Source organism: Paroedura picta, chromosome 16 (genome assembly GCF_049243985.1).
Source record: "Paroedura picta isolate Pp20150507F chromosome 16, Ppicta_v3.0, whole genome shotgun sequence".
Taxonomy (NCBI): domain Eukaryota; kingdom Metazoa; phylum Chordata; class Lepidosauria; order Squamata; family Gekkonidae; genus Paroedura; species Paroedura picta.
In genome coordinates this window covers 9375001-9399522 of record NC_135384.1, presented here as the reverse complement: position 1 = coordinate 9399522, position 24522 = coordinate 9375001, and the positions used below count along the sequence as shown (strand labels likewise).

General features: G+C 47.0%; 3 protein-coding genes across 7 annotated transcripts in view; all 3 read right to left on the bottom strand.

Moving 5' to 3' along the window:
- Positions 1-1188: 1188 nt before the first annotated feature.
- On the bottom strand, positions 1189-8149 carry LOC143826442 (sulfotransferase 1C2-like). 5 transcript variants are annotated; one of them, XM_077315253.1, is made up of 9 exons: positions 7992-8145; positions 6050-6136; positions 5383-5558; positions 5134-5256; positions 4948-5045; positions 4195-4321; positions 3519-3613; positions 2240-2420; positions 1189-1458 (listed from the first exon to the last, which is right to left on the bottom strand). In XM_077315253.1, exons 3-9 carry the CDS (start codon positions 5552-5554, stop codon positions 1346-1348), a joined length of 909 nt encoding a protein of 302 aa, XP_077171368.1. In that variant the 5' UTR covers positions 5555-5558; positions 6050-6136; positions 7992-8145; the 3' UTR covers positions 1189-1345. The 5 variants fall into 5 exon arrangements, with proteins under 5 accessions (XP_077171368.1, XP_077171366.1, XP_077171369.1 ...); XM_077315251.1 differs by having other exon boundaries at positions 6054-6136; XM_077315254.1 differs by lacking the exon at positions 7992-8145 and adding an exon at positions 6334-6358 and having other exon boundaries at positions 6054-6136.
- A 2330-nt stretch (positions 8150-10479) lies between these two features.
- Positions 10480-18737, bottom strand: LOC143826440 (sulfotransferase 1B1-like). The gene is made up of 8 exons (XM_077315249.1): positions 17480-18737; positions 17070-17352; positions 13533-13661; positions 12923-13020; positions 12713-12839; positions 12255-12349; positions 11132-11312; positions 10480-10684 (listed from the first exon to the last, which is right to left on the bottom strand). The coding sequence occupies exons 2-8, from the start codon at positions 17248-17250 to the stop codon at positions 10572-10574; spliced, it is 924 nt and encodes a 307-aa protein (XP_077171364.1). The 5' UTR covers positions 17251-17352; positions 17480-18737; the 3' UTR covers positions 10480-10571.
- Positions 18738-18877: 140 nt separating this feature from the next.
- Positions 18878-24522, bottom strand: part of LOC143826439 (sulfotransferase 1B1-like) — a 6281-nt gene continuing 636 nt past the window's right edge. Inside the window, exons 2-7 of the mRNA XM_077315248.1 lie at positions 23233-23361; positions 23053-23150; positions 22455-22581; positions 21664-21758; positions 21107-21287; positions 18878-19092 (exon numbers count right to left, since the gene is read on the bottom strand). Coding sequence (XP_077171363.1) covers positions 18980-19092; positions 21107-21287; positions 21664-21758; positions 22455-22581; positions 23053-23150; positions 23233-23361 — 743 coding nt within the window. The 3' untranslated portion in view covers positions 18878-18979. The remainder of the gene's footprint in view (positions 19093-21106; positions 21288-21663; positions 21759-22454; positions 22582-23052; positions 23151-23232; positions 23362-24522) is intronic.

Sequence of the window (24522 nt, the reverse complement as noted above, 5' to 3'; positions counted from 1 at the left end):
CCTAGGTGACCTGGGGCCAGTTCTCATAGAGGTGTTCTCACAGGGCAGTTCTTTTAGAGCTCTCTCAGCCCCACGTACCTGACAGGGTGTCTGTTGTAGGGAGAGAAAGGGAAACGGGGATGTAAGCTAATCTGGGACTTCCTTGGGTAGTGAAAAGCAAGGTGTAAAAGAGGGTCCTGGGGTCCTCTGCCATAGGGTGGCTACTTGCACAATGAGCTAGGCTAAAGAAAGGCCTAAGCTAAGAGTGAACTAACTAGATTCAATACATCTTGCCCTATATGTAGGCGAGACAGATTTCAGGAATGTTCAACCAAGAGAATCGTGTGGGTTCTTTTTTTCTTCTTCTTGATTGCATTAATCCAATTACACACAAAGGAAGGGATTACAGGATTTATTTTTCTTTCCCATGGCGAAGGTCAAGCTTTAGTACTTAATGACATCATACCTGACCATAAGGTCATCAGTTCAGTTACCTTACCAGGGGCTCCCATAAACCCGTTGGACTCCCCTTCCCACATTTTTCAGTCTGTGGCCCCCTTCAAATGTGCCAGGGCCCCCCAGGGGGCCATATGGGTCCCATTGAAAATGGCTACACTGAACACCTAAATCAGCTGCCCAGCAGATTTACAGCTGCCTGTGGGTCAGATGATGACTCACAGCTGATCCATCCTGCTCTCTCTCTGTCATCAAAATATCTACACAGTGAAGTTGCTAAAGGGAGCTCTTCTTGGCCTTTTATGCATGGGTGTTTTCCCTTGCTTTCACTGTGCAGGTTTTCTTTTTCATTCTACGTTTCCCTTCGCTTGCACATCAGTTGGCTTTTCTTTTTAGTTCTTCATTGATTTTCTTCTCTTTAGTGCTCAGTTTACTTTCCAGTCGCTGCTTCCCTGGCTTTTCTGATTGGTTTCGTGGCAATTCCCCCCCCCCCCCAAGCTTTGCTTCCAAGCGAAAAGTAATTCTGCCAGGTCTACGGTTGAGGCTGGGTCCAAAAGATCAATGGACCCTCCTCAGGTTTCGCTGTCACATCCTGCATACCGCTTGTTAGAGGACTGCGGAAGGTAGGGGGGATCTTGCCTTCTTAGTTTTCGTGGGAAATGCTGGTTTAGGTTGGGGTTTTTCTGGGGAGTCCAAGGAGGAGGGTGAGATACAAATTTAATAATAATCAAATAAATAAGATTGTGTTGCAAATGAAAGCACAAATGTCATTATTCTAAAAGGCCACGCACAAATTCTGCTGTGTTTGGCCCTCACTTGTGGCTTAATGACATGTTTTATTTAAGGCAGACCCAGTCTACAATTCCGCCAAGTGGGAGTTGACACTTCCACGGTGAACAGAACGGTGAGCTTAGAGCTCCATGCGGAAATTCAGGCCGTGGCCCCTCAGTTCTCGAGCGCAGACTTCGTCGAGGTGTTCGCTTTGAGCAACGGTGAAATGTTCCTTCCAGTCTCCCACAATGCCTGCAGGAGGCGAAAACGAGCCAAGGAGCAAAGTCAGGACATGTCTCTGCTGTGGCCCTTTCCGACTCTTCGAATTCTGTGAATTTCAGATTTTGCATGGGCGGAGAATGCTGTTCTTCACAAGCTGCTCTAGTCCGGAACCTGAGCAACATCCTGAACCAGCAATCTGGTCCATCGTAACTGACTTTGTATGTTAATTTACTTTCACACTTTGCCCAGTCCCGTGGTTCTCAAACTTCCTCATGCCACGACCCTTGAATACAGTTCCTCATGTTATGGGGACCCCCAACCATAAAACTATGCAAGGGTTCTTTCTCGGAAATCAAACCGAAACTGACCAATGGCGTGAAGATCCATTGTTCATGACTGTATATAAACTATTTATAAATTGTATATAAATTGGCAGGCGCCTTCAGGAGGGGCGGCAACAGTGGCGGGGGCCCCCACCCCACCCCGGCCAAGCTGCTCGCCCTGCTGCAACCCCTGTGAAAAGGTCGTTCGACCCCCCCAAAGGGGTCCCGACCCCCAGGTTGAGAACCACTGCCTTTGAAGTATGAACTGATTACTTCCATTTCATGACATTGTATCAGAGGAAGTGTGTGTGTGTGTGTGCACACGAAAGCTCATCCCTTGAATAAAACTTTGCTATTCTTATCTCTGCACAGCTTTATGCGACTCTTCTGTACAGGACCACATCCCACTCACTTCAATCACGAAAGCCCAAAGCCCTGTAAGATTCCCACTCTGTAATCAGGGCTAGACCCCATCCTTTGCCTCTCACCTTTTCTCATGAATGTCGACACAGCTGGATCCATAACGGAAGGAGGAATGGTGTCGTAATTCGCCATTGGGTTGGCTTTCATGTTGTCAAACGTTGTGTGCTCCACTATCCTGTTCAAGACTGCCTCCGGGAGCTCTTTGTCCAGGAAATGAGCCACCTTCCGGATTTCCCGGGTTAAGTCCTAGCGATGGATAGAGACCAGATGGTTGATGGGGGAGGAAGGCTGGGACCCTACCATGACCGTTTACGCCAGGGGTAGTCAAACTGCGGCCCTCCAGATGTCCATGGACTACATTTCCAGGAGCCCCTGCCAGCAAATGCTGGCAGGTGCTCCTGGGAATTGTAGTCCATGGACATCTGGAGGGCCGCAGTTTGACTACCCCTGGTTTACACACTGGAGGTTTCATGCCGGGCTGCAGGCTGGAGTTTTAGTCATGGTAGGTCGCTCCACCTCTTCCTGCACCCACATGGGGGAGCATTTGGTCTGGTGCACCTCATCTGCCCCCGATTTGTGCTCCTGCACAGGAGTTGGCGCAGTGAAGTTCCCAGTGCATAAACGGTCCATAAGATGCTTTTCCTTCTTGACTGGAGGACTGCAATGAGAAACACTCACAACTGGGGGTGCCAGTTTGGAGTTGGGGAATCCCTGGCAGTTTGGGGGTAGAGTCTCAGGATGGTACGGTTTGGAAAAGGGAAGAATCTCAGTGGGGTACAATGCTAGAGAGCCCGCCTTCCAAAGTAGCTGTTCTCTCCAACTGAACTGGATTTCTGTCACCCGGAGATTAGTTGTAATCCCAGGAAATGTCCAGGCATCAACTGGAAGATGGCAACTTTACTCACAGCCATTGCTTGAAGTCTTTCCAGCAGAAAACTTACTTTGTAGCTGAAATCCACACGATGGACGGGTTCTATTAGTACCTTTCTCAATTTTTTTTTACCATTGAGAAACCCCTGAAACATTCTCCAGGCTTCGAGAAACCCCAGAAGTGGCAACATCGTGCAGAATATAGTTGGAAGCATGGCTGTGGACACGCCCACCAGGGGCCCCTCCCTTTCCTACCCCCTCCAGGCCCATCACTGGCCATTTGGGGAGGGAGAGGCAGGTTGATATGATCACATAGGGTCATATTATTCAATAAATATTTAACCAATGTAAAATATATCTTAAAAATGAATTAACTCCCACCCATTCAGGAAATCTTTCCAGGGCTGTCAAGAAACCCCAGGGTTTCATGGAACCCTGGTTGAGAAAGCCTGGATTAGTACATCAGTGACTTACTTCTTTCATGTCTTCGTAAAAGAGATACAGAATCGGGTGACGGTCTTTGGCTTCCCACCAGCCCTTGACATGGTCAGACCAAGAACCCCAGGCAACTGCAAAGAGAAGCCAGAAGTGGAAAGAACCACACAGGCCTGATTGGCCTCTTTGTTTTCCTCCAACCCCACACCCTGACCTTGGTAGCATTTATTTTTAAGGACTCAAAGGGAAATTGCAAAGGGATTTGCAGGCTCGTGGAAGCGTTCCCCTCCTATAGGGTTCCCAACTCCAGACTCTGAAAATCTTTTCTGCAAGTAATTTTCTGCTTGTTAGCGTTATTCTGATTCAACCTGGATGGAGGGCTTGAGTCATCTTGCAAATCCGCATCAAAGCTGCCTGTAAAACTGTTCATTATTTTTTACTGAGCCACTGAGGAAAGCTGTGAAAACGTGTCTTGTAACCGGCCCACGCTTTGGTTTTATGTACTGATCTACGCTTATACTTCGTACTTTGTCGTGGCCAGCCTGTTAGCTTCTTCGCTTATTTGCCCAACTGAAGGTTGACAACTCTACGATATTCCCATTCCCCCTATATTTAGTCAATAGACTCAGGAATCCTGGTTGTGTCATCTTGGGCAAACACGCCCCTTGGTGCAGTGTCTCTCGCTGTTCGACTTCTGATTCATGCATCCACTCACCCTTTCCAGCCATGAAGTTCTCTAGGAATTCGTCCCAGGTTCCGGGCTCTGGCATCTCCTGGTCCATACGGTGGAAGTGGAAATAGGAGACTGCATTATCTTTGGCATTCCTGGCCACATAAATGATCTATTGGAACGGAACAGAAGGAAAAGAAAACCCATTCGCCTAGCCGTCAATTCACTACCAAAGGCAGAACTTATTTCCCAGTCTTAAAAAAATAAAAGGATACAGGCTGCTGGGCCAGGGCAGATCCAGGTTCCAAGCCCCACTCTGCCAGAGAAGTAGGGATCCCAGATGGGACTTGGAGATCCCCTGGAATTATAGCAAAGAGATCAGAGCCCCAGGAGAAAATGGCTGCTTGGGAGGGTGGTGAGGCTCCTCCCCACCTCAAGTCCCGCCCACTCCCAGCTCCATCCCCAAAGTCTCCCAGAGCAGAAGCTGAGTGGGTGACGTTGGACGAGTCATATTCTCTCAGCTGATCATGTGAGGATAAACCAGAGGAGAGGAGAATAACATCATACATCACCCTGGGTTTCCGTACGGGAGACAAGTGTGGTATAAATATTTAAATCAATTCTGGCAACATCAAGCCTGGCTGGGTCACATGAGGGACAGCCACGACCTTCCGCACATCCAGAGAGACATTTTCTCCGTTTGTTAAAGACTTTGACGAGCTGAAACAGCTCCCTGGCTGCCCTGGTCTGCCGTTAAATCATGCCCGTTTAGTAGACTCTCGGCCCACATGCGCTGACCTTGCAGTTCTGTTCCCAGAAGGAAGGGGGCACGAGCTGAGCCGGCAGGTGAGTTTTGAGCGTCCGTGGGGAAGGCATGGCCTCTGCGTCTTCCAAGCCTGAATTGTCAGAAAGTATGAACAGCATGATGTGCAAAGGTCTTCCCCCCTCCTTGCAATTCTGTGTCCTGAAGGACCACATCCTGACCTGCGAGGAGAGGATGCACAATCTCTATGAACGGTATCCGCTTATAGATAGGAGCCCGAGCACATTTCTGGGGGTCTCCTCCAGACTGAACCATCTCCACAATTTCCTGGAGCCAGGTGGTCCCTGGTGGAATGGAGAAAGAAGAGGCAGGGCGAGTCCATTATTCGGTCAGAGATCTTCAAGCTTCCCAACTCCATAACCTCACCTGTGGTTTGCCGGGCCCTTCAGTTCTCCTTGTCTCCAGCTTACCTGCTTTGGGATAAGTGCAGATGAGAAGGTCATCAGGCCTAGCTTTAAAGCTCCACAAGGGAGCCCACTTTTCTAAAGTGGAGCTGAACAAAGGCACTCCGTGAACGTCCACTAGTGTTTCGCGCTGGATAGATCGGGGTTCGGGGTCTCTCATCGCAGATCCACGATCCATTTATCTAGCAGGGCGACAAAAGAGATGATACAGCCCTTTCCCAGCTTTTGAACGTGGAGGAACCTGAAATATTTTTCAGGCTTCGAGGAACTCCAGAAGTGGTGACATCCCCCTTCAGAGAAGGAAGTAAGATGTGGGAGCCGGCCGGCCAGCCAGCCAGCCAGCCAGCCAATCAATCAATCAATCAATCAATCAATCAATCAATCAATCAATCAATCAATCAATCAATCAATCAATCAACCAACCAACCAACCAACCAACCAATCAATCATTGCAGAGAAAGAGACTGTAGAGCAACAAGAGAAGTAGGCTCCAGGGATGTCTAATGAGGTCAGTGACCATCTGAACTTCTGGGAAAGGCTGTGTAACCTGAGGGAGCTCTCACGTAACCTGGGGAATTTCTGGGATAATAGGAAGATCTGATGCTCCAGCCCCTTTACCAACAGCGATCACCCCTCTCTGCTGCCCCCTACTAACACTGTCGTAAATGCGTACCTACCAGCTTCGCTCCTCTCCTGGGCCCTCTGAGTTCTCTTTCTGCTCGAACTTCCTGGGATTTCTGTTTCGTGCACGGAAATTGTTCTGTATAAGCAAGAGGGCGTGTTTTCCCAGTGCTGGATTCCCAGAGGGTGGAGCTGGGGGTTAATCCAGCAATTTCCCTGCAGAGTCCTGCATCATTTTTCTAAAGCCTTAATCCTCAGTGAGAAAGGAGGAGGGAATTGACGTCCTGACGGCCCGACTGGTTTCCAGACCCATTCTTGATCCCTCAAAACATTTACCTTTGTGCCCAGAGGTGTCCCTGCCGTCTGTTTTGAAGCAATATGACTTTTGTCCCACTGCAACGCATACCGTGATAACAAGGGCAGGGTCTACATTTAGTGTCCTAGGAGAACTTAGAACTATGTGACCTTATCTACTGGTAGAACATAAACATTTGGGTACAATTACAGCCTGCGAGTAGAAAAATGACTGGGGATCTCATCTTTCCTTTCAGTGTAGTGGCTCTGAGCTATGAATCGAGAAGCAAGTTTACAGGGGCAATTACGGAGAAAAGAAGGGCGCACTTGCTCAATCAGGCTTACCTCGGAGCAAATCGGGGGAAAAAACGAGCTTGCCCTTGGAGCATGTGCACTGTTAGATTTCTTAGGGAGAATATGCGGTGAGTCTCCATTTTGAAAGTCTGCCTACAAGCAATATCGCATGTACTCCATATGCGCCCCCAGGTAGAAATCCACTGTATTGCTTTATGCAAGAAGAGGAGGCCCTGGGTTTTGACAATGGGCTTATTTTAAAACTAGACTTTAGATTTTAAAATTGAAGTTTATTTAGCGATGGCTTGTTTTAACTTTGTCGTACCCTGCCCTGAGCCCTCTTGGGAATGGCAGGGTAGAAATGGAGAAATAAAGAAATAAGTACAAGAAAATTTCAATTGTGCTTGCGTCTTGGTTGGGAAAAGGACAAATCAGTCACGTTGAACATACTCCCTCCCTCCCTCCCTCCCTCCCTCCCTCCCTCCCTCCCTGTCTGTCTGTCTGTCTGTCTGTCTGTCTGTCTGTCTGTCTGTCTATCTATCTATCTATCTATCTATCTATCTATCTATCTATCTATCTATCTATCTATCTATCTATCTATCTATCTATCTATCTATCTAATTTGTATACTGCCCTCCCCTAAGGCTCAGGGGAGAGAGAGGGCAGGGAGAAAGGGGGGAAACACCTTTCCTCCTCTATGCCTCTTTCCTGACCTTTACAAATGATGCATGTGGTGTTTGTGTGTGTTACATAATGTTTGTCCTCCAAAGAACTCAACAAGCGTTCACATCTCAGCAGGAGAGAGGGACAGCCAGTGCTAAACACAGTTAGAACCTTCCCATAGGCCTAGAAGGATGTCGATCTGTTTAGGAATACCCTTTCTAGGAACCAAAATTTCAAGAGCACCGGAAGAAGAAGCATCCCTAATCCAAGCAAGCATATTCTATGCTCTGGACTAGAAAGGGGACAAGAGGGACCGAACCCAATGAGGATAGGTTGATTCTTATTCCCTGCTTTTCACTTCCTGAAGGAGTCTCCAAGTGGCTTGCAATCGCCTGCCGTTCTCCTCCCCACAACAGACACCCTGTGTGCTAGGCGAGGCTGAGAGAGCTCTGAGAGAACTGTGATCAGCCCAAGGTCACCCAGCTGGCTGCTTGTGGAAGAACGGGGAATCAAACCCAATTCCCCCAGTTAGAGGCCGCCACTCTTAACCACTACACCACATTGCCTCTCTCTTTAGTGACCACTTCCAAACAGTCTTCAAGGGTAGCCCCCAAGACAGTGCATCACAATCTTCGAGTCCAGATGAAACTGGATCGCCATGGCTAGCTCTGACTACACCAAGAACGGGCGCAACTGATGCGGGGGCTGGAGATGGGTAAAAATTACAGTGAGTCCATCATTACCTTCAATCTCCAGGTTGGGTGTCCCCACCTTGTTATGGACAGGATGGTGAAATCTTAGTTCATCGTGGCTTGGGTGCACCCTAAAAGCTGCCCCCAAATGGAAACGCCACCTTCTCGCCCCGTCTCCAGGCTTTGTATAACCTCCGTTTCAAAGTGCAGCAATCGAAAACGACCAGTTTCTTTCTCTCGTAGCAACGGTTTATTTATTAACACTGAAAGTTCGCAGTAGGTAACAGGGCTTGGAAATCAAGATCGGACCATTCCGAAGTAAAAACCATCTCTTGTCCCAGCCTGGTCCTGCACAGTTTGTAAAGACCACCATTCGGAGGGAGTGATTGATACATTCCATGGTTTTACTGGGAAGTAGCCCTGACCTATAAGAGCCTCTTGTGGCGCAGAGTGGTAAGGCAGCAGACATGCAGTCTGAAGCTCTGCCCATGAGGCTGGGAGTTCGATCCCAGCAGCCGGCTCAAGGTCGACTCAGCCTTCCATCCTTCTGAGGTCGGTAAAATGAGTACCCAGCTTGCTGGGGGGTAAACGGTAATGACTGGGGAAGGCACTGGCAAACCACCCCGTATTGAGTCTGCCATGAAAATGCTGGAGGGCGTCACCCCAAGGGTCAGACATGACTCAGTGCTTGCACAGGGGATACCTTTACCTTTACCTTTTAGCCCTGACCTGGGTAGCCCAGGCAAACCTGATCCTATCAGATCTCGGAAGCTGAGCAGGGACAACCCTGGCTAATATTTGGATGGGAGACCTCCAAGGATTTGGGAGGTAGTTCCTCCAAGGACCACCAGGGATCATGACACAGAGGCAGGCAATCGCAAACCACCCTGGAATGTCCCTTGCTTGTTTGCCAGACAATTCTCGGATCTCCTGGCTGCACCCGGATGAATAAATAATACCTGGAAGATGGGGTGCCAGCTCTGACCGGGCGATTTTGGGGGTGGAGCCTGGGGAGGCAGGGGTTGGGGAGGGGAGGGACTTCAGGGGGGTATAAGGTCACAGAGTTCACCTTCCGAAGTGGCCATTTTCTCCAGGGGAACTGATCTCTGTTGCCTGGAGCTGTCCAGCGACCACCGGGATGTTGGCCCCCCCTGCTTGGAAATGATGTAGCACAGGGGTAGTCAAACTGCGGCCCTCCAGATGTCCATGGACTACAATTCCCAGGAGCCCCCTGCCAGCATTCGCTGGCAGGGGCTCCTGGGAATTGTAGTCCATGGACATCTGGAGGGCCGCAGTTTGACTACCCCTGATGTAGCGCTATTGACCAGAGACATTGCTCTTACGACACAGCAAATCCTTCCAGCCATCCCATGAAATAATTATCTTTCCAGATGGTATTACGGTTTGTAGCGAACAACAGGCAGAAATCAAGTGGGACCCTTTAAGCTGTTAATTGCCCGGCCACGGTTAACGATTGCTAATAAAGGGAGACAGATCTCCTTGCGTAACAAATCAGTAGTTATGAAAGTGCTTTATCTCACCTGTTGATACGAGAATATGAGACCCTTTTGTCCGGGGAATACTGGAACAGGAGACCTTTGTCTGGCTCCCGAGACGGTACAATTCCAAGCATGAGACATTTTAAGAAGTACTTTTAAATACAGCTCTATTATTTTAGTGTGTATATTCAGGGGCGGGGGGAGTAGACCTGGAGTTAATTGATAGTTTTTCAAATGGATTAATCTAACCATTTAATAAATTAAATACTGCAGTCGTAGTACAAACCTCAGTCGTAGCAGATATGAATTTAGCATAGTTAGAATAGGAACGTCCTGATAATTTTCACATATAATCATAGAACCAAAGAGTTGGAAGGGACCTCCAAGGTCATCCAGTCCAACCCCCTGCACAATGCAGGAACTCACAACTACATCATCGCCTCCTGTGTCCTGATTGGCTTATTGCAGACTCCCTGCTCCTTTGAGGACACTTCCTCCCTGCTTGCCTCCTGAACAGACAGAATGAACAGTTAGGCCCTTTCTGCACTGGCCATTTGCTGTGGAGCGGGATGTTGTTAAGTCTAATATCGTTTTGAAGTGGATCTCGGTTCTCCCAGCTGCGGCCTTGTACTACAACCAGGTGGTGGCAGTGTGCATTACTCAGAGAGAGTTCCTTTTGCCGCCCTCTTGGATTTGGCAACCAGCCAGAATAGAGGCTGGGCAAAGCAGAACCGGGCCTGCAAGGCAAAAATGGGCTGGTTCCGTCACATCCCCCATTATGATATTTGCCAGCTGAGCAGGAAAACCACACCAAATCAAAACCAACTAAAACCAAAGCCTTTTCTTGTGTTTTTGAAAGCAGCACGCCTTTCCGGAAGCGGGTTCACATGACTGCTGGTAGAATTCGGGAAGGAAGTTCATATTTTACATGCTTTACATGTTTCTACTTTTCCAATTTCATTTGGGCTCCTGGCTTCGGTCACTCCTTTTGTAACCCGTATTTGTCATTCCTCCCTCGCATCCAAACACTTCACATGCTGTTTTCAAAAGTGCCCGTATTTATTGCAATAAAGGCATCAAGCAAGGCGAAACATTTTGGCCCTTCTTCGAAAAAGTCTCAAGTGGTGAGTGTCTATAATACATCCCGAAAATGCAGCGTTGTTCCGTTCATCTTGCACTGGTAATCCGCATCAAAATCTTCTTTTTGAGCCACGGTAAAATGGTTTTTCCAGTTACCAACTTCGCCTGAGGGGAGGGGAACGCAGAAGAGGAAAATTTGTAATTTGTTTTATAAAATAATGAACAGTAAAACCTATGCTGAAGAGAAAAAAGACTGTATGGGGCGAACGCAGTTTCCAGGCTATAATTTTTAGATGATGTGTGTTGTTGGATGGTTTTTATACCCCGCTTTTCACCACCTGAATGAATCCCAAAGCAGCTTACAAACATCCTTCCCTTCCTCTCCCCACAACAGACACGCTGTGAGGTAGGTGGGTCTGAGAGAACTCTGAGAGAACTGCTCTGTAAGAACAGCTCTAACGGGACTGTGACTATCCCAAGGTCACCCAGCTAGCTGCATGTGGAGACATGGGGTATCATACTTGGTTCTCCAGATTAGAGCGCATCACGCTTAACCGCTACACTCTCAGGGATTGGCCCTGGGTTCTCAGAGGGTCCACGTCCCCTTCTTACCTTTCCTCATAAAAGAGCTTTTTGTCCTGTCAAAGATGAAGCTGGGAACACTGTCATAATTGGCCATTGGATTGTCCTTCATGACCTGGAAGGAGGTGTGATGGGCAATCGTCTGAACAACGTCCTCAGGTAAGTCAACCTCCAGGAAATCCTTCACACGCCGGATCTCACGGGCCAGGTCCTGGGGGAGACAGGAAACTTGTGTTACACGAAAGACGAATATTTCGTTTTAGCCTCAGCTTTTGTGGATTAGAGCTTAACATCTACTGTTTCTCAGTATGGAAGCAGTATGTGTGTGTGAGAGAGAGAGACGAAAATCTGTCAGTTGGACGCGCTCAGTAAAACCATAACATCTGCCATGAATCCTAGAACATCACAACTATGGTGTGACCTTTGTTTGCCACAAAAGTGACCCCCAAGGGTGCCCCTTCCATATGCCTCCCAAGTATTCTTGAAATTGGAGTTTGGGGAGGGTGTTCAGAATGTTCCAAATGTGTGGATTCCATTGGCTAAGGAGATGGCAGACTCAACCAGTTGCTACTAATCCCTGCAAAAATCCAAAATCCTCTTTAAAGCCCTGCAAGTTTCATTATGGGGAAATAGATTCATCAGGACAGTCATACTGAAACTTTCTCAACTTTCTTACCATTGAGAAGCCCCTGAAACATTCCTCAGGCTTTGAGGAACCCCAGAAGTGGCGCGATCGTGCAGAATATGGTTGGGAAGGAGAGCTGTGGTCATGCCCACCTGGAGCCCCTCCCCTCCCCACCCCCCTCCTTAATATATTAATTAACTCCTGCCCTTCCAGGGCTGTCAAGAAACCTCAGGGTTTGACGAAACCCTGGTTGAGAAATCCTGTATTAGCAAATGGTGAGAAATGAGGAATTCCCTCATTTCCTAAATGATGCAACCGGTTCTCTCTCCAAAAAAATTAGCAAGAATCATTGCTCACATTTCCCTAGCAAACTGAAATGTTTCCCTGCCCCCAAAGCTCTCTTTACAGCTGAGCCGCTGCCTGACCTTCACTCTGGTTCCCTGCTGTTTAAAGTCGATTCATTTGTGCTATTCTTCCCCGTTCCACCCTTCAGGACAATTGGTAGCAAGCTACAGATCTCGGTCTAACCTCTTTCATGTCCTCGTAGAACAGATACAGGATGCGGTGGTTGGCTCTCTCCTCCCAGTATCGCTGGACGTGGTCATACCAAGAGCCCCATGGAACTAAGTGAGAAATAAGACGTGGTTAAGATGCTAACGAATGGCATTTGGCCAGTTTTTGCATTCAGTTTTACCCAGTTCTTCTTACTACAGTACCCCTTCCATGTGGAGTTGGTCCGTGTTGGGTCCATGAACCTGATCACAGCCATTTTGGTGATCAACAGAGACCCATCCTCTCCCTTTTTCTCCAGTGAAAAGGTTTAGTGGATCCATTCTTAAGAATCCCACCCCCTAAGACCATTGTAGTTTCCATATTGTCCCTCTAGCCAGTGGATGGAGACTCCTGGCCAAGTTCTGGCTTTATCCACAACAACCCAAGATCTAAGCAAAGGTTGAATATGCAAAATTTGCTGCTCTAGAACTGACCTTTGCCCTCCATGAATTTTGTCATGTATTCGGCCCACGGCCCTGGGTCTGGCTGCATCAAATGCATCTGGTCGAAGAAGTAATAAGAGACCAGGTTGTCCTTGGCGTTGCGGGCGACGTAGATAATCTGCAAAGGCCAAAAGAGGACCTCATGTGGTGCTGAGGATTCGGACCGAGGAGGGGGAGGGTGACAACGCAGCCTCGTTTTACCTTGCAATTCTTTTCCAAAAAGCTTTTAGGGAGAAGCTGGAATGGCAAGTGGGTTTTCATCACACGAGGAGATGGAGCGTTCTCTAGTTTATCAATCCCTGGAGGAAAACCAGAAAAAAAACATGGAGGAGTTAATCTAGGAGAACCTACGTGAATGCCATCGATTCAAAACTGATTCCAGCTTTCAAGGGAAGTGAGAAGAACAAGTGGTTTGCAGGGACTTCCTCTGCAGAGCCTTTTCTGGTGGTCTCCCATCCAGGTACAAACCCTGCTTAGCTCCCGAGAGACCCGACCTGGATAGCTCAGGCATGTCTGATCCTGTCGAAACTTGGAAGCTAAGTAGCCCTGACTCACATTTGGAAGGGTGACCTCCAAGGAAAACCAAGGTCATGGCATGAGGGCAGGCCATAGCAAACCACCTCTAAACATCTCTTGCCTGACTGCCAGGCAGTTTTAGGACCTCCTTGGGTATAGTAAATACATACCATGTGATAAATAAAATAAATACACTAGCTTATGAGATATGCCAAGATCAAGCTACATCATGCCTCCTTCCTTCCAGCCTAGGAGCAGCTCAACAATTAAGGATGTCAGAATTCTCTGGACTCACCTGAAGTCAAAGGGGGTGGGACGCAGTATTCTAAAAATGGGATCCGGACCTGTGTTGGGGCCCTCCGACTCTTTTCTGTGTCACCATTGGCAAGAATGAGGTCAACAATCTCCTGGATCCAGGTGGTTCCTGAAGATACAGAGGAGGCAACAGTTAGGCCTGCCTACATTCCCCCTAGCGTTAGGGATGGGTGATTCTGTCTGGATAAACCGAAAAGTACCTGAATTAATGCTGATTCAGGTACTTTTGACCCTATCGAAGCCAAATTGCTTATCCCTGCACTTTAAACAGTTGTGGCTACAATTACATCTTGTAGCCATTAAAGTTGATGGGAAATTTTGCCTTTTTGTCTATTCTGTGATCTGGGGGGTTGGGGTTGAAGCAGAGGTACCAAATTCTCAGTGCAGCTTCAGAAGCCTCTCCTCAAACGAACCCTCAAGTTTCAAAAATATTGGACCAGGGGGTCCAGTTCTACAGTCTCCCAAAGAGGTTACCCCCATCCAACCTCATTGTTTCCTATGGTCCCTGCAGCTACACTGAAAATTTGATGCCTCTGCTTCAAACCCCACTCCACCCCCCCCCCCACCCCAGGCCATAGTATAAACAAAAAGGCAAAATTTCCCATTCCCTTTAATGGTGCCATAGATTTTAATGGCACCGAATCGATTCGTTTGAATACAAATAATCCAAATCTGAATCATTATACTGAACCACTGATTTGGGTGATTGTGGGCCATTTCGCACGGCTTCAAAGTAGCAGAATGGTTGCTATTTGGAAACGCTACTAATTTGCCATAACCCACGACGTCGTAGACAATCTGCAACAATCCTGAAACCAATCAGCAAAAAGCGCTTCGTTGTGGCGCTTTCAGGGGAATCCAGAAAAGTGGATTCACCCTCCGGATAGCGATACACTCCTGCAACCAATCTGCAACAGTAGCGCTAAAGACCTGTGCGTTACCATTGTTGCTGGTTCTTCAAAGTCCCTCCCCCTGGCTCTCTCCTCCAAACTTCCGGCGAAGCGATCGCCATTTTTTTTTCTCAGAGCGAGCGGGGATAAACGCACCGGCGAGCCTCTTTCTGTTTAGAGGCTTCCCTGGCTTCAGTCCTTCACCTTTAGTCACTAAGCACAAACCACTGAAAAGCCCGTTTGCTGAAATAAAGTCCCTTTATTTTTTACAAATAAATCCAGCCGAAAATCGGGCCCGTGAGAGGGGGGGGGGATTTTTTTTTTATCACTCGAGGCAGCGTGCAAACGATCATACAATCAAACGACAGCTCACATTAGGCAGCTGGATGGGTCTCTCCGTAGCAACGAATCTACCTAGATTCATTGCTATGGGTCGTTTTTTTTTTTTTTTTAAACCTTTCTTAAAGGGAAAGGGGCTGTTTGGGAGCATGCTAACGGCTGCCCATTGGCTGCTTGACGGCCAGGGGCGGGACGAGCTTGGCAATAGCGCTTCCTTTCTAGCGATTTCTGCCGAGACCGGAAGCCTGTGGGAAACGCTAAAAAACGCAACTGATTCCACTACAAAGGCAGGTATGCATAACGACGAATTCCACTATTTTAAATGGCGATTTTTCATTCCGCAAACAATTTGCAACAAAGATCCCTGTGCGAAAAGGCCCTGCGATTTGGCTGAATCGATTTGGGCTGAATCCAAAAAGCATCAAATGTTTATTTGATGCACATCCCTACCTAGCATCTGATGGTATCCATAGGTAAAACGAGAAGAATATCTAGAGAATTATTACAACCACCATATGATATACCCTCCAAAATGTTACAGGCGAAAATATGGATTTTATAGACTCCATCCATATTGTCGCTCCACATATATCAGAAGCATTTTTTCTCCTCTTGCAACTGCAGTATAGATATTTTAAAAACACACATGCACAAAATTACATTTCTCTCTTAGTACATAATGTTCTATCATGACTTCTTTTTTAAAAAATCCTCTAAAGTGTTGACAATGTTTCTAATTGCTGTTGTTATAGGATAGAAACAACCCTATTTCCCAACGTTTACCATGTAGGCAGGCACCCTGCAAGAAACAGAACTTATATAGACTCAGCGAAGAGGAATTGCAACTGAAATATAGAAACCAAAAACAATCCTTAAAATGAACCCCTCCAAAAAATACTTATCGGAAAGCCAAAATCCAGACAACATTGAGGAAGTGCTATACCAGGGGCAAGGACTCTTGACTGTATTCACAACATTTGCTCCAACTGTTCTGAGCCCACAGGAATATTTGGAGCACATTGGGCAGAAATTTGGGGCTCCATATTGTGAGTCCCAAGAGCAAGCTGCAGGTTTGCATTTGAAAGACACATGGCCATTTACAAAGGTAGGGGTGGAATAAGATTGTCAGGACCCGAATCTAAAAGTATATGATTGCAATGTTGCTTTTATCACGTGGTTATATAATGAGACGATGCTCTGATGCTCAGCTACAGAACATGAAACTCTAACAGGCATAATAGCCCTGTGCAAGAATCTCCGATTGTTCCCATAACTACACTTCATTTATGGAAAGAAAGGAGTTTATTGAAGAAAGATTAGCTCATCACGGGACCCTCTCTAAGACTGGGGATCTTTGGTGAGCACCCACCTTATCAGCCCAAAACACCAGCCCCTCTAGCGTCAAACAATTTGGGCGCTAAAGACACTTATTGATGAATTAGACATTCTGGCCTCAAGGACCAAGATAGTTCCCAAAGAAAAAGGGCAAAGAGCATGGCTTTTTGCCCCTAGAGTCTTCAGAAACAAAACATATTCATTCATATTGTTCTAAAAATACTCATTCATACAGTTTTGGTGTCCCTTCCCCACGTCCCTTCCCCACTCCCCACTGGTTCTATGTACACTGTCCCAAGACGTCACAGTGAGGGGCAGTATATAAATTGCTTGAATAAATAAATATAGATATAAACAAAATACTATTGGGGACATAGGATCCTATCTAACAAACAAGTGATGCTAACCAGGGCATCAGGCTACATGCAACAAAACAGGATACTAAGCAGTTTTAAAAAAAATGCCGAACATCAAGCCTGCTTCTGACCCCCCGATTATCCCACCTCTCTAATTTTTGTTACAGTTTTTTTTTTTAAATAACAAGTTCTATGCCTCGCATTTCGGCCTTGTCAAAGCTACAGTCTTCCCAACCGTATTCCGGTTCATTAAGACTTTAATGGTTAACAAGGTTTTAAGGGGGGAAGCTTTTGATGGTCAGAATTTGTGTAGAACAAAACAGCCTTGACTCTCAACAGTTTATAACCCCGACCCCCCCATTGTGGTTGGTCTCTTGAGGCGCCCCTGCTTTCAAATCTAGCTCTTCTATTGCTGACTAACACAGCTACCCTCCTGAAGCTATCGACTTCTAGCTATTTTTCGCCTGGCCCAAAAAAATCTGGACCCAGTCCCAAGTAAGCTTTGTCAAGAGCTCCAGGCATGCTCACAAAACATGGGAAGTGGGTCAGTTACCCCACCAGCCTTGTGTCCTGCCATGACCTCTGCTAACATCTCACCTGCTTTGGGGTAGGTGGCGATGACCACGTCATCCGGCCGCGCTTCAAAATGTTCGACACGAGCCCATTGCTGACTGATGGGTTCCATTAGGGGAATCCCATGGACTGGCACAAGGGGAAACCTCCGGACGATCCCCTTGAGTTGCTGCAGGGCTTCACCGCTGGGCTTCCAGCTAGCCATGATGCCCACTCCAGACTCGTCGGTGGAGTGGAGAATGCTTTGGGGCAGTTCCCAGGCAGGAAAAGCCCTTTTATCATTTCAGGAACGAGCTCATGTGTTTCCCTGTTGACGGAAAGGGGCTTGCTTCACTGGGAATTTCTCGTCTGAGGCAACGTTTAAAACCAGGAAATGCAATGGCTGTCCGGAGCTCGCAAGGTAAAAAAAAAATGCAGCATGACTAAACACTTACTTCTCTTCCCGGACGCTTCTAAACGTCTGCCAGTTTTGTACACAAATATTTCTTCCTCTTAGAGACGTGCTTCTCAGATTGAGTCCAGGAAACTTGGCTTAGAAAAAGAATCAGTTGCCCTCCCAGGAAAATCCAGAAACGGTGGAAGCAAAGAATATGAAGACTCCCCTTTTCTCCTTTTAGAACTGGCCACAGAACTTAAGGTAGTTGTTATATCCATGGGTTGGAAAGGCAGCCAGGAAACTGGGCACATGAACAGCTCTTTTATTATGATCCCAGCAGTGAGTGCATGTTGCTATGGACTAGTCAACAAGACTGAACCCACCCCTCCCCAAAAGCCCAACAATTATACACAAATACAACAAAATAAACCAAACGACAGCGTGTGCAATTGGTAGATCCCAGTTCAAACTGATGGGATCCTGCAGACGGGATCCTCAGTGCACATTGGTTGGTTGCACGCCAGTTTGGATCCTGTCTTAGACCTCAAACTCGGTTCTTGGCAGATCCACAAACGCAAAACCAGCAATTGGTCTGGTCGAAATTGTCCCAAGGTTAGTCAGAGGGGGCTTAAAGTATCCTTAGGATTGTAACCTAAAGGTCCTAGTTTGGGTTCTTTTATTTCAGCAACTGGTTGCCAGGTTTTAGCCCAAGGATCTAGGCTTCGATTGAATAAATAACAAGGTGCCTCTGAGTTTCTTGATGGCCCTGGAAGGACTTCCTGAATGGAGGGCAGTAAATTAATTTTGTATATATATTTTACATGTGTTAAACATTTCTTGGGAGATCTGACCGTATGTGGTCATGTCAATCCACCCATCCCTCCTAAAATGGCCACTGATGGGCCTGGAGGGGGCAGGAAGGGGAGGGGCCCCAGGTGGGCGTGTCCCAACCATATTTTTCATGATCGCACCACTTCTTGGGTTTCTCGATGCCTGAAAAATGTTTCAGGGGTTTCTCAACAGAAGAAATGTTGAGAAAGGCTGCAAAGAAGGGCAGTGCCAGAAGCATTTTGCTCTAAAACCAGCAGCTCCACAGGTTGTTGCTACAAGGTGGTTTCAGGACAAGATGGTTTTAGGTTGTTGGCCCTGCAATTCTGTGCCTAGGGTTGCCAGATCTGGGTTGGGGGATACCTGGAGACTTTGGGAGTGGGCGGCAAGGGACCTCAGTGAATGCTATGGACTTCACCTTCCAAAGCAGCCATTTTCTCTAGGGGTACTGATCTCTGTCCCCCAGAGTTGATTTGTAATTCCATGGGAACCCCAGGTCCTACCTGGGACTGGCATCCCTATTTATCCCCCTAGACTTGCCCAGAGAATCCAGGAGTGCTTGGCTCCCTCCTCTCTGACTCCACCTGTATGGTTCTCCCAATGCATCCAAAACATTTCACGCCCCCCCTTTTTTTTTAGAAGTGCATGTTTATTGTAATTCAAGGTCAAATCGAGGAAGGAGGAAACAGCCCTTGATAACAGAAGTCCTCAGAGAGGTACGTTTCTGAGTTCATAATACATCCCGGAAACGCAGGGTTGTCCCTTCCATCTTGCTCCGGTAATCAGCATCAAACGCCTCCCTTTGAGCCACTGTGAAATAATTCTTCCAGTCGCCAACTTCACCTGAGATGGGGGAGAATGGAGGAGAGAAGGAGAGAAGGAGGAAAGGATTAGGGGGAACCCTGGACTTTGGTGACTAGTTTCACTACATGAGCACTTTTGTTACTGATCTCAGCTGGGACGCAGAATGGTCACCTGTTCTCTTTTAGAGGTGGGCAGTCATTACGTTGCAGCTCGTTGGTCATGTACCCTTTTTTGGTTACACCCCAGTCACTCACCTTTTTTTACTACAAAATGCGTTTCATGTAAATATTGAATAGGAAACAGGTTTCCCCCCCCGTTATTACCTTTTCCCAAAGAATATCTATTCCCGGATTATTGAAATTGATCCTCAGCTCAGTTCACAGTTAAGGAATTTTGTAGAAGACCTAGACGCTGTCAAAGGGACCGCGATCTTTCCATTTCGATTGTGCGCTGATAAATGATCACTGCTTTTTTTCTTGCCTCTTCCTCCAACGGAAGAGCCGCTTAAATTGCATGGGGGTTTCACGCTCGGTCCAAAAGGAAATGTTTGAATTTAAAAAATAACCTTTGCTCAGTGGCTGGGTCTGATTTGGGGAGGATACACCCCAATAACTCTAGCCAAACATTCAGCTTCAAGGTTTGTTTGTTTTTTTTAATGACCAGCCAAATATAATGATAATCACTGAGCCTAATACAAAGATAAAACCCACTGTTTCAGCTCAAAAACCGCTTTCATAGGACTTTCCCCCCCACACACACAGATGCTGAAACCCTAATGAAGAAGGAAGCGGCCAGACCATCCTTCTGGGTGTCCTGAAGTTCTGGAGCTTCTATTGAGAAAGCCACCTGAGAGCCAACACCGCAAGCCGACCGAGTCAAGTGTTATGCTGAATTCAGTTCAACGCACATAACAAAAAAAACCAACACTGAACATTCGTCACATTCACCAGGTAACAAAAAATAAAGGGGATGTGAACATGAAACGGACACTGAAAACAACGGAAAGGAATATTAAAAACCCATGTAAATAACAGAGAGAACAAAAACGTACTTTCTGAAATGAAAAAGAATACAGGATTGTACGTGCCTACCACAGAGAAAGACGCCATTGTTGTTTGGATAGGTCTTTTCAGAAGGTGAAGATGCCTGATTTCAGAGCCATTTGGATTCTAGCAGTGATGTGCACTAGAACAGGGGTAGTCAACCTGTGGTCCTCCAGATGTTCACGAACTACAATTCCCATGAGCCCCTGCCAGCAAACGCTGGCAGGAGCTCATGGGAATTGTAGTTTGTGAACATCTGGAGGACCACAGGTTGACTACCCCTGCACTAGAACACACCTTCCAAATGTACATGGATGAACGAGCCCTTGGGTGCTGCTTGCTTAATTTGTTGTGGATGGTGGAGGCTAGCTCAATCATCATCAGCTTTCAGAAGCTAAGCAAGGTAGGTTGTTGTTTGGATAGGTCTTTTCAGAAGGTGAAGATGCCTGATTTCAGAGCCATTTGGATTCTAGCAGTGATGTGCACTAGAACAGGGGTAGTCAACCTGTGGTCCTCCAGATGTTCACGAACTACAATTCCCATGAGCCCCTGCCAGCAAACGCTGGCAGGAGTTCATGGGAATTGTAGTTTGTGAACATCTGGAGGACCACAGGTTGACTACCCCTGCACTAGAACACACCTTCCAAATGTACATGGATGAACGAGCCCTTGGGTGCTGCTTGCTTAATTTGTTGTGGATGGTGGAGGCTAGCTCAATCATCATCAGCTTTCAGAAGCTAAGCAAGGTAGGCCCTGGCAACTTTTGAGTGGGAGGCTTCCAAGGTGTTCCAGGGTTGTGTGGTACAGAGGCAGGCCATGGCAAGCCACCTGTGAAGTCTCTTGCCTTGAAAACCCTATGGGTAACTCAGCTGTGACTTGATGGCACAAAATTCCCGGTTGTTGTTCTCCCTTATTTAGAAAATTACCATAGAGTCATGTACCAGGGAAGGGGAGAGGAACCAGCAGGTAAGATCTCCTAGATTCTCAAAAGGTCCATGTCATGAACTCACCTTTCCTCATAAAGGAGCTTATTGTCCTGTCAAAAACTGTGTTGGGGACATCTTCAGCATTCGTCATTGGGTTGTCCTTCATGACCTGGAAGGTGGTGTGATGGGCGATCTTCTGAACAATATCCTCAGAGAGGTCAACTTCCAGGAAATTCTTCACACGCCGGATCTCCCGGGCCAAGTCCTGATTGGAGACAGACTGGCATGAGTGGGAGACTTTTGGGGTACTCAAGAAGGATCCCTTCTTTCTTTTTCACCAGCTGAAAAGCTGGTTGGATCCAACCCATTCAGTAGATGAGTTTTTGGAGACAGTGCAATGCAACGTTGGTAGTGGTGTGAAGATAGAATGAGAGGACATAACGATAAAGGAGGGGTCTCTTCCTCCCCTTCTCTCTCCCTATCTTGTCTCCCCCCCCAAAGGGAAATTGAAATCACATGTTCCTCAGGGCTGGCACCTGTTCTTTCCCCTTATGACACTCAAGTGACTAACAATAGCCTCTACCACAGCAGTTACATATCCTTTGAGATCGCCCCTAACATGCTGCAGGCTTCAGACTAACCTCTTTCATGTCTTCATAGAAAAGATACAGGATACGGTGGTTGGCTTTCTCCTCCCAGTAACGCTGGACGTGGTCATACCAAGAGCCCCATGGAACTGAGGAATAAGGTAAGACAGAGTAGATACCCAAGAATCCTGTATATAGAGTCCTTTCCCCCTGGAGCCTGTCCTCATACTTGTGCCCTCTACCCCACTGGTCCATCCTGTGATGTGGAAACTTCTCTGCTTGTCCCACAACCCCCCAATGCCAAAGCAAGGAGTAAATTCTGCAGATACCCCTTAAATTAGACCATCTAACACCCTATGTCCCACACAGAGCCTTATGGTCTGCGAGTTTGAACAGGTTGGTGGTCCCTGGCCCATGGGAAGTGTGCCTAGCCTCAGCCAGGCCTTTTTGGTCCTGTCCCCTACCATGTAGAATGAGCCCCTGGGAAAGCTGAAGGTCTTGTCAGAGCTATCACAGTTCCACAGGGCCTGCAAGATGGAGCTTTTCCACCAGGTGTTTGGTTGGGGCCAGAATTAAGAACATCAGGTAGGCCCCACTGCTGAATTATCCTGAACATTGTATGACGAATTCTCAAACTTCAGCAGAATCTGAACTGAAAACAGCTTGAACATCTCTGAACACCCCGCTCTAGGGTGTGGAGCTGATGGACCACCAAGTTGTCAGGAGAGGGAAGAGGTGGGTGGGTGAGGGTTGAGGGCACTGTTGGCTATTTTTAACTGATGTAAACCACCACAAGCCAGCTGGTCTGGGAGTGGCGGTCAACAAATGTAATCAATCAAATTGACCTGTGCCCTCCATGAATTTCTTAATATAGCCATCCCATGGCCCTGGGTCTGGCTGTACCAAATTCATCCGGTCAAAGAAGTAATAGGAGACCAGGTTGTCCTTGGCATTGCGGGCGACGTAGATAATCTGCAAAGGTCAAAAGAGGACCTTATTTATTTATTTATATTTATATGCCACTGCTCTAAAATGTCTCGCAGCGGTTTGCAAAAATCTGTAAATACAATAAAAATCCCGTAAAAACCCATTAAAACATAATTAAAACACAATATCAAGATGGCGGATAATATATATATATAGCCCACTCCCCTCTGCCCATCCAGCAAGGGTCTATCTCTCTCTATTTGGGAGCGAGGGACTTAGTTGGTTTCAGCTAGAGATCCACAACTGACAGAACCAGAAACCGCTCTGGCCTCAACCATATGCCTGGCGGAAGAGCTCCGTCTTGCAGGCCCTGCGGAAAGCTGACAAAATCCTGCAGGGCCCATAGCTCTTCCGGGAGCTCATTCCACCAGGTTGGGGCCAGGGCTGAAAAAGCCTTATGTAGTGCTGTGGATTAGGACTGAGGAAGACAATGGGGACAATCCAGCCCCGCTTTACCTTGCAGTTCTTTTCCAAAAGGCTTTTAGGAAGAAGCTGGAAGGGTAAGTGAGTTTTGATCACGCGAGGAGATGGTGCCTTCACTAGAAGATCAATCCCTGAGGGAGAGCCAGAAAAACCACAGAGAAGTTAATCTACAACTAGCATGAGAATTGATGAGACAAGTGGCCCTCTACTCACCAGCAGGAAAAGAGCCTATAGTGCACATTTCTAGAAACGGGATCCGGATGAACACTGGGGCCCGCCTAGCTTTTTCCACATCACCTCCAGTAAAGATCAGATCTACAATTTCCTGGGTCCACGTAGTGCCTGAAGGTACAGAACAATAAAGAGGAGGAGAAGTTGCTTTGTGTGCCTGATTTTTTTAATGGAGTGTTCAAGCATTCACCGTGTCAATGAAGTAAAATTAATATGATATATACACGTTTTTAATAGCCTCTTGTGGCGCAGAGCGGTAAGGCAGCAGACGTGCAGTCTGAAAGCTCTGCCCATGAGGCTGGGAGTTCAATCCCAGCCGCTGGCTCAAGGTTGACTCAGCCTTCCATCCTTCCGAGGTCGATAAAATGAGTAACCAGCTGCTTGTTGGAGGGTAAAACAGTAATGACTGGGGAAGGCACTGGCAAACCACCCCGTATTGAGTCTGCCATGAAAATGCTAGAGGATGTTATCCCAAGTGTCAGACATGACTTGGTGCTTGCACAGGGGATACCTTTACCTTTATACAAGTTTTAGGACATGTGTGATATACCTCCTCCTGCAAAAGTTCACAGGGGTAAAAACAAGGGGATGCTCTTCTCACTCCAAGGATCACTGCTTTGGAACAAGTGTACTATCAAAAGAACGGTTTATGGTACGATCATAAGCATTTTTCTCCCCCTGTAACTGCTAGTTATGGTTTGATATTTACACACACTTGATGGACTTTGCTATCATCTGAATGCATTCCACGGATTTTGCTACTAGGAGAAGCACCCTCCCACAAAGGAGAAAACTCTCAAGGCTCAGAATTGTTCTAACAATAGATTCTGGAGATTTTTGGTGGGGGGATTACTTGGGCAAGAAATTGGGGTCACTGTAGGTAGTCAGATAGTTATGTATTCCTGCATTGTGCAGGGTGTTCGACTACAAGATGACCCTAGAGATCCTTTCCAACTCTGTGATTCTATGATTCTAAGACATTTTTAAATGTGGTCCACATAACCTTGCCAAAACTCAAACAGCAACCTCTGGGGGCTTTTTTTTTTGGGGGGGTGGGGTAGGGAATTCCCAAGGCATCACAGAAATGGCAACAAGAAATGATATTACTACATCCACGGCTTCATCTTGCCCCCCTTTTCCTCCTCCTTCTCCTCCAGTAGGTGAGCCTAATTCAAACAATTTTTTTTTGTTTGAATTCAATTCAAATTTGAATTGAATTCAAACTTTTTAAAAAATTTAAGCATACTGGCAGTTTGTTGCCTTTAGAAGCTC